At 47.2% G+C, this 19,263-nt stretch overlaps 1 protein-coding gene across 1 annotated transcript in view; it reads left to right on the top strand.

The window, feature by feature from the left end:
* Positions 1-19,263, top strand: part of TM9SF4 (transmembrane 9 superfamily member 4) — a 45,422-nt gene that overhangs the window by 8,105 nt on the left and 18,054 nt on the right. The window contains exons 2-5 of the mRNA XM_040331609.1: positions 7,026-7,139; positions 7,227-7,326; positions 15,675-15,843; positions 18,025-18,154. Of these exons, the coding sequence (XP_040187543.1) occupies positions 7,026-7,139; positions 7,227-7,326; positions 15,675-15,843; positions 18,025-18,154 (513 nt within the window). The remainder of the gene's footprint in view (positions 1-7,025; positions 7,140-7,226; positions 7,327-15,674; positions 15,844-18,024; positions 18,155-19,263) is intronic.

Raw genomic sequence — 19,263 nt, 5'->3', positions numbered from 1 at the left:
CAATTGGTCTTTTTTTACATAATAATCGGCCGATGACTATTTCTTAAAAAAAGCGAAATATCGACCGATATATCGGTTGACCTCTACCCCGGATGCCTGAATACTTGGATATGCTTCTTTTAATCATCAGCCATGTGAGTTGCTAAATATTGTACCTTCATTAAATGTAACCTTATTGCTACACTTAGAGGTGCCTCTCTTCTATTTTATACTCTGGAGCTCCTGCTGGATTTTGCTTCTAATCCCCTTGTGGAGGCTTCCATTTGTGGATGGACATTTTATGGTTACACAACCAATCATATTGCTATAATCTTTTTATATGGACTATACACTGAAGGATTTATGAATAAATGGTTGTGGAACAAATCATTTGAGTTTCTATTATTTCTTATGGTGAAATTTGCTTTGATATACAAGTGCTTTGGATTACAAGCGTGTTTCTGGAACGAATTATGCTCGCAATCCAAGGTTTTACTGTATATATAAAGCAAAGAAGTACAGCGTAATAAGCAGAAGGGGGGTGAAGGTGCCCAGTATAAGAATACCAGATATGGGTTAATTTACATATTTCCTTTTATTAGTGTCACGATGTATACGAGGTGTCTAAAAAGTTGGGTGAATGGTATCACAAAACAAATTCCCTTTATTGGCCTTCAAAACAATCGCCAACCTTCACCACACACTTGTGGCAACGTTCATAAAACTGGAAACCGTCAGCGAAGTCCTCTTTAGGCTGCATTCACACCTGAGCGTAGCGTTTTTGCGCGTTTGCATACAGCGTCGTCCGACGTTTTTGTACTTCGACGTTTTTTTATTTTAGCCAATAGGAAAAATTATCATCTTTTCATCACTTGTTGCTGTGTTTGTAGATTTTTTTTTATTTTCTGCCTGGGTGAAATGTTGATTAAAGCGTCAAAACGCCCGTAGTCGTGCTAGACGCTTGAATCGAGCGTTTCCATTACTTTCTATGGGAAATACAAACGCTTTAAAAACGCCCAAACCGCCCAATTCGCTCGACAAAAAAGGGTCCGGAACTTGTTTGAACTTCAAACGTTCGGCGTCAGGCGTTTTGGAGTGGAGATGTGAACCATCTCCATAGGGAATAATGGATTTTTTCCCCTCTAGCGTTTTTGAGCGTCGCGCTTCAAGCGACAAAACGCTCGGGTGTGAATGGGACCTTAGGGATCGGTTGCAGAATTGATGTCGCACATTCTTGGATTGCCGCCACGTCATGATGCTCTTCAGGCGGGAAAACCAAAGAAGGCGTCAGATCAGAGGAATACGCGGGATTCCGGGTGAAGCCGGTGTCACCGGGACTCATCCCCTGTGATGATGGATTTTTCTTCTTATTTTTTTCTATTTTGATTATTTTTTCTTTTTAAATCATTGATTTTTTATCAATCCTGGTTATACTTGGTAATGACATCTCCAGAGGTTTCCATCCATTTTGCTTTGGCTACTTTCACACTGAAAGTGCCCGGCGTCGGCGGTAAAGCGCCGCTAGTTTTAGCGGCACTCTACCGTCATTTTATCGGCTTTTAACCCCCACTAGCAGCCAAAGAAAGGGTTAAAAGTGCCCGTGTTGCAGCGCTGCCGAATCGGTTTGAAGGCGCTTCAGCAGCGCTGCCCATTCATTTAGATGTTTGTACCGCTCCCAAACCACCCCAAAGATGCGGCTAGCAGGAGTTTTTTTCCGGTCCCGCAATTGCCACGGCCCCAGTGTGAAAGCACTCAGGCTTTCACACTGGAGAGGCGCTTTACAGGTGGTATTTTTAGCGCTAAAGCGCCTCAGGGGCCTTTCTGTTTGTCAGCTTGTGCAGCACAAACCGGGGAACGGATCTTCCGCTTACCCACATCCTCCCGAACTATGGTGGAAAAATGAGTACCGTATTTGCCGGCGTAAAAGACGACCCCCTATTTTTCCAGGAAAATTTTTGATTTTTGGATATACTCGCCATATAAGACGACCCCCTTCCTACTAGTCTTTCTGGAAGCTGAGGGGTAGCCAGAACCAAGTGCCGTTCCGTTCCATGCCCCCACTGTGCCGTTCCGTTCCATGCCCCCACTGTGCCGTTCCGTTCCATGCCCCCACTGTGCCGTTCCGTTCCATGCCCCCACTGTGCCGTTCCGTTCCATGCCCCCACTGTGCCGTTCCGTTCCATGCCCCCACTGTGCCGTTCCGTTCCATGCCCCCACTGTGCCGTTCCGTTACATGCCCCCACTGTGCCGTTCCGTTACATGCCCCCACTGTGCCGTTCCGTTACATGCCCCCACTGTGCCGTTCCGTTACATGCCCCCACTGTGCCGTTCCGTTACATGCCCCCACTGTGTCGTTCCGTTACATGCCCCCACTGTGTCGTTCCGTTACATGCCCCCACTGTGCCGTTCCGTTACATGCCCCCACTGTGCCGTTCCGTTACATGCCCCCACTGTGCCGTTCCGTTACATGCCCCCACTGTGCCGTTCCGTTACATGCCCCCACTGTGCCACTCGTCTTATACACCGGCAAATACGGTAGTTGGATCTTTGAGCTCTCGTTCACGTTGGCTCTGTATTTGAAATCGTGCGACTTCAAAGCTGCATGTCAGGGCTACTTGGAAGACGCGCGCGGCCACTTGGAAGACGTGTGCGGCTACTTGGAAGACGTGTGCGGCTACTTGCGGCCACTTGGAAGACGTGTGCGGCTACTTGGAAGACGCGTGCGGCTTCATGCACAGGTGTCTATGAAAGTCGCACCCAAAACTGACAAAATTGATGCGGCTCCGCAAAGCCTTCATCACGCCGATTTGAACAGTGCGATTGCCGGCAACAGGGGTGACCTATCAAATCGGATGACAAGTGACTCCAATGTGCATGAGGGCTGGAGGATGGGAGGAAATGTCACATCTGACACGAGTTGCGTCTCCTTCATGGAACGATTCGCCGCGCATCACAGGAATGTTGTAAAAAATCTGAGTTGGGTGGGGAGGGGAGTGTTGCTGAAGCTCTTATAGAAGTCTGATTCACGGAACACAGAGGAAGTTCTTCTGTCTTGTTTTGAAAGCCGAAGTTTAACCACACGCCACCCGATGACGTCCCTGCTGTGGTTATACAGTGCCTTGAAAAAGTATTCATACCCCTTGAAATGTTACAACCAAAAATACAAATGTATTTTATGTGATAGACCAACACAAAGTGGCACATAATTGTGAAGTGGAAGGAAAATTATAAATGTCTTTCAAATTTTTTTACAAATAAATATGTGAAAAGTGTGGGGGGCATTTGTATGGCGCCCCCCGGAGTCAGTACTTTGTGGAACCTCCTTTCACTGCAATTACAGCTGCAAGTCTTTTTGGGGGATGTCTCTACCAGCTTTGTACATCTAGAGAGGGACATTTCTGCCCATTCTTCTTTGCTAAATATCTCAAGCTCTGTCAGATTGGATGGGGAGCGTCTGAACAGCAATTTTCAAGTCTTGCCACAGATTCTCAACTGGATTTAGGTCTGGACTGTGACTGAGCCATTCTGACACATGAATATGCTTTGATGTAAACCAAGGATCTCCCAAAACTACGGCCCTCCAGCTGTTGCGGAACTACACGTCCCATGAGGCATTGTAAAACTCTGACATTCACAGACATGACTAGGCATGATGGGAATTGTAGTTTCTAAACAACTGGAGGGCCGTAGTTTGAAGACTCCTGATCTAAACCCTTCCCATTGTAGCTCTGGCTGTATGTTTAGGGTCGTTATGTTGCTGGAAGGTGAACCTCCTCCCCCAGTCTCAAGTCTTTTGCAGACTGTCTCCATGCATCTTCCCATCAACTCTGACCAGCTTCCCTGTCGCTGCTGAAGAAAAACATCCCCACAACATGATGCTGCCACCACCATGTTTCACAGTGGGGACGGTGTGTTCAGGGTGATGTGCCGTGTTAGTTTTCCCCCCACATATAGCGTTTTTCTTTTAGGCCAAAAAGTAAAATTTTGGTCTCATGTGACCAGAGCACCTTCTTCCACATGTTTGCTGTGTCCCCTCCCCCACATGGCTTCTCACAAACTGCAAACAACTTCTTATGTCTTTCTTTCACCAATGTCTTTCTTCTTGTCACTCTTCAATGAAGGGCAGATTTGTGGAGAGACTACTAATAGTTGTCCTGTGGACAGATTCTCCTCCCTGAGCTGTGGATCTCTGCAGCTCCTCCAGAGTTACCATGGGCCTCTTGGCTGCTTCTCTGATGAATGCTCTCCTTGCCCGGCCCGGTCAGTTTAGGTGGACAGTCATGTCTTGGTAGGTTTGCAGTTGTGCCATACTCATTTTCGGATGATGGATTGAACAGAGCTCTGTGAGATGGTCAAAGCTTGGGAGATTTTTCTGTAACCTAACCCTGCTTTATACTTCTCCACAACTTTATCCCTGACCTGTCTGGTGTGTTCTTTGGCCTTCATGATGCTGTTTGTTCACAAAGGTTCTCTAACAAAACCTCCTGAGGGCTTCACAGAACAGCTGTATTTATACTGAGAGTAAATTGCACACAGGTGGACGCTATTTCCTAATAAGGTGACTTCTGAACGCTATTGGTTCCACTAGATTTTATTTAGGGGTATCGGGGGGGGGGGACTGGGTTCACTCTGGTAATCTCGTTACCTGTATAGAAGACACCAATCTTGCGGAGTGATAGGGGGGATCAAATACTTATTTCACTCATTAAAATGCAAATCAATTTATAACTTTTTAGAATTCTTTGAAATGCGTTTTTGTTGTTGTTATTCTGTCTCTCATAGTTAAAATATACCGACCATTAAAACCATTAAAATTATAGACTGATCATTTATTGGGCAAACGTACAAAACCAGCAGGGGGTCAAATACTTTTTCCCCCTCACCTAATTGGCTGTGGATTGGAGTGTTTTTTTTTCTTGACATGTAGCAGAATACATTTTTGGCCTACAATGCAAATCGTCTGCACTAGAGGTATAGAGAAGGCAGCTAGCGATAGGTCCACGTTCAAAACCTAAAATCTAAACCATCATCAATAATGCGCAGCGTCTACACACACATTGTCAAAAGTATTGGGACACCTGCCTTTAATGGCGTCTTAGTCCGTAGGGTTCAATATTGAGTTGGCCCCGCCCTTTGCAGTATATGAATCGCATATAAAGCAATAACATCCTATTCACTGTGATGATCTATGGACTCAAGAATCCCAGAATAAAGTGTATATCAATGGGGAAAAATTGTGTCCTAGAGCCTGAGCTACACTGCAGCAGCGGTCTGGATTCTCTCCGTGTGCCCCCCTCCACCATGGGTGCATGGACTAAGACCCCCTTCACACTGAGGGCTTATTGCAGACGCTATAGCTTTAAATAATGGAGCAGCTCAAACAGCTGCTCCATTGTCTCCAGTGTGAAAGCCTGAGGGCTCTCACACTGAAGCTGTGCGCTAGCAGGACGGAAAATAAAAAGTCCTGTTAGCCGTATCTTTGGAGCGGTGTGTTTACCGCTCCTCCACCGCTGCTGCCCATTGAAATCAATGGGACATCGCGGCTGTAACCGCCGCAATGTGCTGCGGTTTTAACTCTTTCTCGGCTGCTAGCGGGGGTTAAAAGGGCCCCAAATCCGCCCATAGTGTCAACGGTAGAAATAGCAGAGTTTTACTGTCGACGCTATGGGCGGCTCAGTGTGAAAGGGGTCTAAGAGATCGGGCTGAGGCTGTAGCTTTGCGGCCTGCTGAAGCTGGATATGCGATCTTTTGTGGGAACCAGTGTCTTCCTCTCTCTGCCCACCCATCTCCGACATCTCCTTCTCAGTTTGACATCTGGGTGATGGGGTTGTGGGCTTGATCTGTCACCCTTTCCTTACCACCGGTGCCTCATCGGTTCCCCCGAGGGTGCCGCCTCATCCGTTCCCCCGAGGGTGCCGCCTCATCCTTCCCCCCGAGGGTGGCGCCTCATCCGTCCCCCCGGGAGAGTGCCGAGAACGGAGAATTTAGGGACGGCGCATGCGCAATTCATTCGGCGCGGGGACACGCTTCATTTAAATCCGTTCCCCCGAGAGTGCCGCCTCATCCGTTTCCCCCGAGGGTGCCGCCTCATTGTTCCCCGAGGGTGCCGCCTCATCGGTTCCCCCCGAGGGTGCCGCCTCATCGGTTCCCCCCCGAGGGTGCCGCCTCATCGGTTCCCCCCCGAGGGTGCCGCCTCATCGGTTCCCCCCCGAGGGTGCCGCCTCATCGGTTCCCCCCCGAGGGTGCCGCCTCATCGGTTCCCCCCCGAGGGTGCCGATTCATCCGTTCCCCCGAGGGTGCCTGCCTATTGGCCGACGCCCCGGACATGCAGTTCCCGGGTGCCGGACAGCTGATTTAAAAAAACCTGGCTACTAGATTCAAAGCAAATTTGTCAAGCTCGGTCTTAACACACCACCACTTGTGCTCAGTGCTAATAATGCATTTAGCAGATTCTATGCTGCCATTAGCAGCGCTTCAATAGACAATAAAAACTCCCAGCCTCTCCTACACGACCATCCAACTGCTAGATAGGTCCACAGGTGTCCGAATTTCTGATGTTTGCCAGAGGGGGGCGTCTGTGCATGCAAGGGCTTTATGGTAAGAGGGTTATCCCCACATAGAGCCACACCAAGGGTCTGATATAATAATAATAATAGTATTATTATTATTATATATTTATTATTTTTTAACAAATCGGTATAGTGTAGTCATTCATTTCAAAGTAAAGGATCCACATAAAATCGCATAAAAGTAGATAACATGACTTGTAAAAACAGCAATTCAAATCCACTTACTAAGCTGGTCGCCAATCCGGATCCCTGGAAATGGTGACGTGACGTCAGCGCGTAATCCAGCTCTAATGCATTTCGTGCAAGGGCACGTCATCAGAGGGCATTTGGTACATTTTTGACCTAAATTCATGAAGAAAGTTCTTCTTCTTTTTATCATTTTTTTAATTAACTTTGTTTTAAAGCAGAAAGTAAAAAAGTGTACGTTTTGCAGCTTTTTGTTTTCATTCTAATGTCTTTTTTTTATCTTTTTGTTAGGTGACCTATGCGTGGCTGCTGATCAGCCTCTGCCTACTTCATGGGACAGGTGCCTTCTATGTACCCGGTGTGGCCCCCATCAATTTCCACAAGGATGCCCCTGTGGACATTAAGGTGAGAAGCCTTTTCCATCATCGGCCTGTTTAATAAATAATGACTTGTGCTTGTTATGACGTCTGTCCTCCTTGCTTTCTCTACTAGGCTGTGAAGCTTACCAGCTCCCGCACCCAGCTGCCATATGAATATTACTCCCTGCCTTTCTGTCAGCCAGAGAAGATCGCATACAAGGCGGAGAACCTGGGTATGTTTTATCCTGGAGGTACCAGTGTGGGAGGTATAGGCCAGCCTTTTTCAGCTAGGGCCCCTCCAGAGGTTGCTGGGGGTTCCTTCAGTAATGAATCATTTCTCACTGTGGGATAAATAACCGCTGACACTAATGATCATCTTGGTGATCTGTAAGAGGGGGGGGGGGGTATTCTCACTCCCAGGTATGCTGATTTACCATTATCTGTACATATATCAATTATTAGCAGGGTTCCCAAAGGTATTAAACCTTCAATTTTTTTATTTCTTAACCGCTTAACCCCCACACCATATTGCTGGTGAAAGACCAGAGCACTTTTCTTTATCGTTACATCACGGGACACAGAGCGGCATTCATTACTATATGGGTTATATGGAGTACCTTCAGGTGTAGACACTGGCAATCTTCAAACAGGAAATGCCCCTCCCTATATAACCCCCTCCCATAGGAGGAGTACCTCAGTTTTTTCGCCAGTGTCTTAGGTGTTAGTCATGGTTTAGCTTGCCTCCGCATCCTTGGGATTAGGTGAGCTACCGGTTCTGTCCAAAAAAGCCTGAGCGCTAAAGTGGTCAGTAACCGGACCCCAAACCCTTGGGGTATAGCCCATAATGCTTTCTTTTCAAGAGAGCTGGACCCTGGGCCCAGAACTTAGAAAACCTTTGGGCGCCTAATGTTTTCTGTTTGCCAGGGTGCTGTATGGGCCCAGGACAGTGGATCCTTCATGGAAGAAGAAGGTTCCCAGGGCCTGAAGGTCTAGACATCCCCACGGAGATGGGGGAAGATTGGGCCTCTTGCTTTGCAAAGTCCTGCGGCATGGAGCAGGTAAGTAAGGGGAAAACTTGCGGAACTTGGCTCTTAGCAAGTTTTTTCTGGGAGGTCACAGGGGACATGCCTAAAAGTTATGCATTGCATCTGGCAAACCAGTCACATATCATGAAGATAGGATGGCTCTATATGTTATTATTCCCCATAAAAAGTGACCTCCCTGGTAGTGTTGGAAAAGCTGTGAGTGGGGCCTTTTGTGTACAAATGTATGTGTGTGTCAGAGAGCTATGCTTACCTGCAAGCCTCCAGGCGATGCTCTATCCAGTCCTCTTCCTCATGCCTGCAAGGCAGGCAAAACGCTGACCTCCTCGTGGGTTCCAGGCCTGCGGCTGCAGGAACAGAGAGGCCCTTCCTCCCAACCCCCCCCCCGTCGGCGGGCGCGCGCGCGGTGCGCGTGCACGTGTTATAGACGCATTTGGCGCCGTTTTAGCTGGGGGGGAAGGGCGGGTCAGTGGTTTAAGGAAGGGGCGGCCCTTCCTTAGATGCCACAGCTCATTCAATACTTGGCTTGAGGGAGGAAGGACTGGAGTGAAGCACGGGGCGCTGAGGACACACAGTGGCCAGAAAGAATACTACAGTCTTCAGAAGATTGTGGTTTAGCCTAGGAATAGGCTGTTTTTTCTTTTCCATCTCATAGTCTTTTCTTTGGCAATACTACTCAGGGGGATAGAATGTTTTTTCTTGCCTAGATTGAAAAAAAAAAAAAAAAAAGGAAAAGTTTTTCTTTGAAAAAAAAAAAAAAAAAAAAGTGTCATCTGGGGTAGAGGAAACATTTTTTATTCCCCAAACAGGTGTCTGGGCATTTAACTATTTATAAGTCCCAGGTACCAATAAGTAGCAGGTGTACCTCGGTATTGTACAATGGCATCAAGGAACAAGTCAGAGGGTACAAAGGTGGGGATTCCCCCACAGATTCTGAGGTCTCGGATAGAGCTATGCCGCTGCTTTCCCCACTGGGAGCCTTTGGGCCATCGGGATCTGGGACTGGAGCTGACGCGAGTCAACCCAACCCTAAGATGGTCACGGAGGAGGTGTTACTCACCTCTTTAAATGAAATGCGGAGAAGCATGGGAGAAATGATAGCCGCAGCTATGCGGGGTAGTAAGCGGAATAGATCTCCGTCACCCGTGCGCGGACCCTCGGAAGAGGAGGTCCTTTCCTCTGGGGAATTGGACAACCTCTTGGACAAGGACCAAGTAGGTTCAGGGATCGAGGATCCGGATACTGAGGAATCTGGGGCAGTCTCCCTGTGGGAGAGCTGGTGGATTCAAGGCTTGACGGACTTGGTCCATAAGGCATTCAACCTGCCTGTACCAGATCTCCAGGTATCAACGGTTTCAGCTTTGGGCTCACTGAGGGCGCCTCAAAGCAGTGCTGTGTTTCCGATCCATCCTCTATTGGAGGGAGTCTTGTTCCAAGATTGGAACAAACCAGACAAGGTTTTCTTACCACCTAAGAAATTTTCTGTCTTGTATCCTATGGAAGAAAAGTTTTACAAGAGATGGGCTTCTCCTGCAGTAGACGCAGCCATCTCATGTGTTAACAAGTCGTTAACATGCCCTGTAGAAAACATACAGGTTTTCAAAGATCCAGTTGATAAGCGCTTGGAAGCACTACTTAAGAACTCCTTCACTTCTGCAGGGGCAGTAGTACAGCCAGCCGTGGCTGCGATTGGAGTCGCTCAAGCTTTATCGGATCAATTTAAGCAAATGCTTGAACTTATTCCTGCCGAGCAGGCAGAAGAATTTTCGGATGTCCCTAAGGCCATATGTTTTACGGTAGACGCAATCAAGGATTCTATCCAGCAAGCGTCACGTTTATCGTTATCCCTTATCCATATGAGAAGGCTCTTATGGTTAAAAAGCTGGGAGGCTGAGCCCCCATGCAAGAAGCTCCTGGTAGGGTTCCCCTTCCATGGAGGACGGCTCTTCGGAGAGGACCTAGATAAATACATTCAGACCATTTCAAGCGGCAAGAGTACTCTCTTGCCAACTAAGAAGAAGGTTCAGGGGCCTGCGTTTAAACGACAGTCCTCCCCTGGGCAGGGGCCCTCTAATGCCAAGCAGTATCGACGGCCTCCTGCAAGAACAAACTTCGGCTTCAACAGCAGATCACAAGGACAGGCTGTTAGAGGCAAGAGGCAGTGGTTTCGCAAACCAGCAAAACCAGCCCCCAAGTCTACCTTATGAAGGGGCGCCCCCACCCACGAAGGTGGGGGGAAGGCTGCGACTCTTTTCGGAGATTTGGGAAGCCAGCATTCCCGACGAGTGGGTACGGTCTTCCGTGGCCACAGGCTACAAGCTAGAGTTCCTAAGGTTTCCTCCTCCTCATTTCCAGGAGTCGAGGATTCCAAACGATCTGGAGAAAGGAGCCGCATTAAGATCGGCTCTAGATCATCTACTTTCCCAGGAAGTAATAGTAGAGGTACCAGTCCTGGAACAGGGACTGGGTTTCTACTCCAACCTATTCATCATCCCAAAGCCCAATGGAGATGTCAGGCCAATTTTGGACCTAAAGATGGTAAATGCATACTTAAGGGTCCGCTCATTTCGGATGGAATCCGTGCGGTCAGCAGCTGCCACACTCCAAAAGGACGACTTCATGGCGTCCATAGACATAAAGGATGCCTACCTTCATGTTCCAATTTATCAGCCACATCAAAGATATCTACGCTTTATGGTGGCTTCACGTCATTTCCAATTCGTGGCGCTTCCCTTCGGGTTGGCTACGGCCCCCCGGGTGTTCACGAAGGTTCTAGCTCCAATCCTAGCCAAGCTAAGGATCCAAGGGGTCACGATCCTAGCATACCTGGACGACCTCCTAGTCATAGACCACTCGTCTCCCGGCTTGGAGCGAGCAGTGGCCCTCACGGTCCAATACCTCGAGAGGTTCGGCTGGGTCCTAAATCGAGAAAAGTCAGCATTCCAGCCCACAAGGCAGTTGGAATATCTCGGCATGAGATTAGACACAGAACAACAAAGGGTGTTCCTACCTCTGAGGAAGGTCAAAGCCATCAAGGAATTAATCCTACTGGTTCTAAGCAAGAAAGAACCGACTATTCGCCTATGTATGAGACTACTAGGCAAGATGGTGGCTACATTCGAGGCGGTACCATACGCCCAGAGCCACACTCGCATCCTGCAGGCAGCCATCCTGTCAGCATGGAGCAGAAGGCCACAGGCCTTGGATATCCCGTTGCCACTCTCATCAAGAGTCCGGCAAAGTCTGTGTTGGTGGTTAGACCCTCAGAATCTACTGAAGGGAAAGTCTTTCAGCCCAGTAGCTTGGAAGATAGTGACCACAGACGCCAGCCTGACGGGCTGGGGAGCAATTGTGGATGGTTCCACTCGCCAAGGTATTTGGGCAAAGCCAGAGAAGCTGTTACCCATCAACATCTTGGAGCTCAGAGCTGTTCGACTAGCCCTCAGGGCTTGGACGTCGAAATTGCAGGGGTTCCCGGTGAGAATTCAATCAGACAATGCCACGGCAGTGGCATACATAAATCACCAAGGGGGAACCAGGAGTCAGGCCGCTCAGAGAGAAGTGAGCTTGATTCTCCTATGGGCAGAGGCTCATGTGCCCTGCATATCGGCAATATTCATTCCCGGAGTGGACAACTTTCAGGCGGACTTCTTAAGCCGCCAGACTCTATGGCCGGGGGAATGGTCTCTGCATCCACAAGTCTTTCAAGCACTCTGCCAAAGATGGGGAGTGCCGGACGTGGATATCATGGCATCGAGACTCAACAAGAAGCTAGACAGGTTCATGTCCCGCTCAAGGGATCCGATGGCCTGCGGAACCGATGCTCTGGTTTGCCCTTGGCATCAGTTCAAACTTCTTTATGCGTTTCCCCCGCTCCAGTTACTACCCCGCCTGCTGCGCAGGATCAGGGTGGAGCGCATACCAGTCATCCTGGTAGCTCCAGCATGGCCCAGAAGGGCATGGTACTCACTAATCCTAAGGATGGTAGTGGGAAACCCTTGGACTCTGCCTCTAAGGCCAGACCTGCTATCGCAAGGTCCGATCCTCCACCCTGCCTTACGGCATCTAAATTTGACGGCCTGGAAGCTGAATCCTTGATTCTCAGGGGTAGAGGTCTGTCTCAGAAGGTAATCTCTACCCTAATCAGAGCCAGGAAACCGGTCTCTAGGGTGATTTATCACAGGGTCTGGAAGGCCTATATAGGCTGGTGCGAGTCCAAGCTATGGCTTCCTCGCAGGTTCACCATAGATAGAGTTTTAAGTTTTCTCCAGCTAGGAGTGGATAAAGGATTGGCATTAAGCACAATCAAAGGACAGATTTCTGCCCTGTCAGTGTGGTTTCAGCGGCCGCTGGCCACCCACTCGCTGGTTAAGACCTTCCTTCAAGGGGTCTTACGTATTAAACCTCCAGTTAAATCCCCGCTTTGTCCGTGGGATTTAAATCTTGTTCTGTCAAGTTTACAGAAACAACCGTTTGAGCCGTTGGCTGAAGTTCCTTTGGTTCTACTGACAAGGAAGTTGGTATTTTTGGTTGCCATAGTTTCCGCAAGAAGAGTTTCGGAACTGGCAGCCTTGTCCTGTAAGGAACCATATCTTATATTTCATAAGGACAAGGTCGTTCTCCGCCCTCATCCTTCCTTCCTACCGAAGGTCATATCCAGTTTTCATTTGAACCAGGATTTGGTATTACCATCCTTCTTCCCTAAACCTACTTCCAGAAAGGAAGGGTTGCTGCATACCTTGGATATTGTCAGGGCCATGAAGGCCTATCTTAAAGCTACAGAGAAAATCCGAAAAACAGATGTGCTGTTTATTCTACCGGATGGGCCCAAGAAGGGGCAGGCAGCTGCAAAGTCCACCATTTCTAGGTGGATCAAGCAATTAATCACTCAGGCCTACGGCTTGAAAGGGTTGCCTCCTCCAGTATCATTAAAGGCTCATTCTACTAGAGCCATGGGCGCCTCCTGGGCAGCACACCACCAGATCTCTATGGCTCAAGTTTGCAAGGCGGCAACCTGGTCTTCTGTCCACACATTTACAAAATTCTACAAGTTGGACGTAAGAAGGAATACTGATACTGCCTTCGGGCAGGCAGTGCTGCAAGCTGCAGTTTGAGACCCTCGGATCCCGGGGGCTCCTCTTTTTTTGAGTTAAATTTAAAATTTAAGATTATTTTTCTCAAATAAGTTGGATTTATTATGATTTGAGTATATCTCTAAATTAAATCCTTTTGTCTTGGAGATTGTTCTCCCTCCCCTCATTGTAAGCATTGCTTTGGGACATCCCATATAGTAATGAATGCCGCTCTGTGTCCCGTGATGTACGATAAAGAAAAAGAGATTTTTAATACAGCTTACCTGTAAAATCTTTTTCTTGGAGTACATCACGGGACACAGAGCTCCCACCCCTCTTTTTTGAGGACCATTTTGGGAGGCATACTGCTTGCTACAAAACTGAGGTACTCCTCCTATGGGAGGGGGTTATATAGGGAGGGGCATTTCCTGTTTGAGATTGCCAGTGTCTACACCTGAAGGTACTCCATATAACCCATATAGTAATGAATGCCGCTCTGTGTCCCGTGATGTACTCCAAGAAAAAGATTTTACAGGTAAGCTGTATTAAAAATCTCTTTTTTTGCGATTCGGCACTGCGTCGCCTTAACTGACAATTGCGCGGTCGTGCGACGTGGCTCCCAAACAAAATCGGCGTCCTTTTTTCCCCACAAATAGAGCTTTCTTTTAGTGGTATTTGATCACCTCTGCGGTTTTTATTTTTTGCGCTATAAACAAAAATAGAGTGTCAGTTTTGAAAAAAATGCAATATTTTTTACTTTTTACCATAATAAATATCCCCCAAAAATATATAAAAAAAACTATTTTTTTCCTCAGTTTAGGCCGATACGTATTCTTCTACCTATTTTTCGTTAAAAAAAATCGCAATAAGCGTTTATTGATTGGTTTGCGCAAAAGTTATAGCGTCTACAAAATAGGGGGTATTTTTATGGCATTTTTATTCATATATTTTTTTTACTAGTAATGGCGGCGATCAGCGTTTTTTTTTTTTTTTTTTGGTACTGCGACATTATGCGATAACTTTTGCGCAAACCAATTAATATATGCTTATTGGGATTTTGATTTACCAAAAATATGTGGAACAATATATATTGGCCTAAATTAGTAAAGAAACTCGATTTTTTTTATTTTTTTCTTACATTTTTTTTAATTGGATATGTTTTATAGCAAAAAGTCTAAACACTTTCTAAAAAAAAAAAAAAATTGTGCTTTTTTATTATTATTTTTATTTTTTATTTTAAAGCGCAAAAAATAAAAACCGCAGAGATGATGAAATACCACCAAAAGAAAGCTCTATTTGTGGGGAAAAAAGGACATACATTTTTTTGGGTACAGCGTCACATGACCGAGTAATTATCAGTTAAATGAATGCAGTGCCGTATCGCAAATAATGGCCTGGTCATGAAGGGGGGTAAAACCTTCCAGAGCTGAAGTGGTTAAACCAACGTAGCGATGTTAAAGTTTTGCACTCCCTGTATTTGCTGCACAGCCCCAGTAAAGGGATGACATGATTATGTGATTAGAGTTCCTCTACATGCGTTTAATCTGTGGCCCGGATTCAGATAGAATGCTCTATCTATGGGCGGGCGTAACGTATCGCAGATACGGTACGCCGCCGTAACTTAGGGCGCAAGTTCCGTATGCAGAAACAACTTGCGCCCTTAGTTACGGCAGCGTAACGTATGTGTGGCGGCTAAGCCCGCCTAATTTAAATGGGGATGATGTGGGCGTGTTTTATGTAAATGCACTGTGACCCCACGTATTTCACGTTTTTCACGAATGGCGCATGCGCCGTCCGTGGAATTTCCCAGTGTGCATTGCTCCAAAGTACGTTGCAAGGACGTATTGGTTTTGACGGGCCTGAATGGGCCTGAAGTAGGATCAATGTAGGACCAAAAGTAGTACAGGGAGCATTTTCAAAGTCGGACCGACTTGTGTAGGACGCTACAAGACGCTCTCCTACTATTAAATGACGTCCAGCCCCATTCACGGACGACTTACGCAAACGACGTAAAATTTTCAAAACTCGACGCGGGAACGACGTCCATACTTAACATAGGATACGCCTCATATAGCAGGGGTAACTTTACGCCGGAAAAAAACTAACGTAAACGACGTAAAAAGATGCGCCGGACGTACGTTTCTGATTCGGCGTATCTACCTAATTAGCATATTCATTGCGTAACTATACGGAAGCGCCACCTAGCAGCCAGCGTAAATATGCAGCCTAAGATACGACGGTGTAAGACACTTACGCTGGTCGGATCTTAGGGAAATCTATGCGTAACTGATTCTATGAATCAGGCGCATAGATACGACCGAACACACTCAGAGATACGACGGCCCGCACTCAGAGATACGACGGCGTATACGGAGATACGCCGTCGTATCTCCTATCTGAATCCGGGCCTGTGAGTTTAGATGTTTGCACAGAGCTTTGTTGACCGTTTTTTTTCCCCTCCATTAGGTGAGGTGCTCCGCGGTGACCGCATAGTCAACACACCGTTCAAGGTGTCAATGAACAATGATAAGAAGTGTGAGATTTTGTGTACCACATACAGCAAGCCCCAGGTGCTGACTAAGGACCAGAGCAAACTGATCGCAGAACGCATCCAGGAAGATTATTATGTCCACTTGTGAGTGCCGTTTACTTTCACAGTCTGCTCCATGTATGCTGCACAGCATTTCCTCCTTATGGCCCCTTTCACACATATGCAACTTTAATTTTGCGGCGACTTTGATGTGACTTGAAGCAATGCCTGTGTAATCTTAAAGGGGCTGTGAAGGTACAATTGTTTTTCTCCTAAATAGCTTCCTTTACCTTAGTGCAGTCCTCCTTCACTTACCTCATCCTTCCATTTGGCTTTTAAATGTCCTTATTTCTTCTGAGAAATCCTCACTTCCTGTTCTTCTGTCTGTAACTCCACACAGTAATGCGAGGCTTTCTCCCTGGTGTGGAGTGTCATGCTCGTCCCTCCCTTGGACTACAGGAAAGTCAGGACGCTCTCTAACACACAGCTCCTTTATCTGCAACGTAGAGAGCGTCCTGACTCTCCTGTAGCCCAAGGGAGGGGGCGAGCACGACACTCCACACCAGGGAGAAAGCCTCGCATTACTGTGTGGAGTTACAGACAGAAGAACAGGAAGTGAGGATTTCTCAGAAGAAAAATGGAAGGATGAAGTAAGTGAAGGAGGATTGCACTAAGGTAAAGGAAGCTATTTAGGAGAAAAACAATTGTACCTTTACAACCCCTTTAAGGTCTAAGGACCTCAAGTCGCATCAAAGTTGGACTAAAGTAGTGCAGGGACTACTTTTGAAGTCGCACTCATTGGAACTCAAATCACTTCTACATGAAAGAGCATCGCTGGTGTAAAATTTGGATCCCGGGATGATGCCTGTAGCTGCAACCACCCCCCCAGGCTAAAAATTTGAATGTAGTGATGTTCAGGCCGGAATCACACTAGTGCGGTGCGAATTTCAGCTCTCTTATCTCTGCAGAGAGATAAGCGAAGTGTTCGGCAGATTAGCAACATTTTAGATGCGAATTTGGAGACCTGGGAGAAGTTACGGGTGAGAGGAGAGTGGGGGAGAAGTGTATTGAGCTGAATGAGAGAAATTCCTGAAGAGAACTGAACACATCTGCGAATCAGCTGCGTACCCATAGAAGATAATGGGCTTGAATTCGCACCTGAGCCGCACCGCAATGCCTAAAAGACGCACACGCAATGCGCAGTGCGAATGCATCACACATATGTGAACCAGCCTCATTGAAAACAATGTATTTAGAAATGTTCTGCGTATTGGATGCGGTTTAAGCCGCACTCAATTTGCATAGGTGTGAACCTGGCCTAAAGGTTCGCTCCCTGTGTTTTCTGCACAGCACCAGTAAAGGGATCACGTGATTGTAGTTCCAAGGGGGTAAGGACGAGGGGGGGGGCAAACTTCCGGATCTCTCAGAAGTGGGGGCGAGTAACTGCCAAAAACAGTAACCCGTTACCAAAAAACACTCCCCCCCCCCCCCCTCCTCCCCGAAATGGTGCCAAATGTGGCACCAGAGGAGGGGGAAGATAAGTGGAGCGTCCACTTTTGGTTGGCATTCCGATTTTGGTTCCATTCCCATTTCAAATGTCATTTTAATATTTGTCGATTTTCAGCTTTCTTCCAGATAATATCTGGCAGTCCGAATCAGATAAGCCTGCTGGAGCACCAGAGAAACGTCGTTAATTCTGATGAGTGAGGTCTGGTGACGGCCCCTGCTCATCGGTTTTAATGACTTCTTTACTCTATAGCAGTGGTTCTCATCTCCTGTCCTCAGGGCCCACTAACAGGCCAGGTTTGCAGGATAACTGAAATCCATCACAGGTGATCTCATTTGCTGCTCAGTGATTGCAGCATTCTAGTCTGCATCTCCCCAAGGTAATACATTAAACCTGGCCTGTTAGTGGGTCCTGAGGACCGGGGTTGAGAACCACTGCTCTATAGACTGTCAGTTCCAGGTCTTAGCCTGCCCCTCTGTGACAGTATTTTGTCTACCTCTGTGTTGCTCCCTCCATCTCCCTTTATCAGGTGGGTCCCAGTCCGCCCCCGATAGCTATCCCTCTATGGAGGTTCTTGCTCAGGCACGTTCTGTTATAGGGTGACAACCTCTGAGTGTTTATCAGAGAGTACAGCACCCCACTTGCACATGAAGTGAAGGCTCAAAGACCATTTGTTTTTGCTTTCAGTAGTGTTCACTATTTAAAAAAAAAGGAACTTTGAAAGTAATTGCGTGTGCACTTGCATAATGTATGAACTGTCTTTTTGTGTGTGTATCTAGAATAGCGGATAACCTACCGGTAGCGACTAGACTAGATGCCCATCTTGGCCACGAGGAAGATGAAAAGAGGAAGGAGCGAGAAGTCCAGTTTGAACACGGATACAGACTGGGGTTCACTGACAACAACAAGGTAACTGTGCAGTCATTGATTATCACGTACAACATACTAATGCTTGGTGTACTCATTGCAAATGTTCAAAACGGGATTCTCTTATTTGGTCCCTTTTGGTTCGTTAAAGCAGAGGTCCGCTCAAAAAAAAAAAACATTGAAGACCAGCAGCTACACATACTGCAGCTACTGGCTTTTAATAATAGGACACTTGCCTGTCCTGGAGTCCAGCAATGTCGGCACCAGCAGCTGATGTTTTCATCAGCTGTTGGGTGTGGCAGCCGCCATTGTGGGTAAGGGAACCCAACAGTGTAGCCTTTCAGCTTCACGCCGGGAACCCTACAGCGCATGTTTGAAGCCCGCTCTTCTCTCTCCTACTGGCCCGGCGGCCAAGGGAGCCCCAGTGGTGACGTTGCCTCCCGCAGCTGAGACTCCCGGAAGTGGGAAGATATCCTGTTCCCCCTACCCCCCGAAAGGTGCCAATTGTGGCACTGGAGGTGGGGGAGGAATCAATAGCAGTTTAACTTTAGGATGGGACTCCGCTTTTAAGTACACCATTAAGTGTTTTATTATATCTGTTTGATAGCGGCAATAAAATACCTATTGATCCTGCCAGAAACACAGTGTACTTTGTATTATACCAAGCCATCTGTCCAAATCTGCAGAGATTATAATCTCTAAGATTTTATTGTACTATGTCAAAATGGGGACGACCACACACTGATTGAAATTTCGCTCCATCTATGGCTAACTTTGAACATACTAATAAAGATTACGCTTACATACATTGTAAAGTACACGCAATCCTCTCTGTTAGAAAACATTCTATGCCCCAGTGTCTGTGCTTTGTAAAAAAAAAAATGCCCATTACTACCTTATTTTACAGCACCGCTCACGTGACTCCTTGCTGCTCCCTCTCCTGATCTGACAGCTACAGCAGGATGGGCCGAGAATCCCCTGCTAACGTCAGTCAGGAGGAGAGAGCCGAGACGTCAGCTGGGCAGGAGAGCAGCGAAGAGTCACGTGAGCGCTGTAAAATAAGGTAGCAATGGGCAATTTTTTTTTTTTCAAAGCACAGACACTGGGGCATAGAACGTTTTCTAACAAAGGGGATTTAATGTACTTCACAC

This window comes from Rana temporaria, chromosome 12, assembly GCF_905171775.1.
Source record: "Rana temporaria chromosome 12, aRanTem1.1, whole genome shotgun sequence".
NCBI lineage: Eukaryota > Metazoa > Chordata > Amphibia > Anura > Ranidae > Rana > Rana temporaria.
The sequence above is the reverse complement of the archived record's forward strand: the minus strand, read 5'-3'. Positions and strand labels throughout refer to the sequence as shown.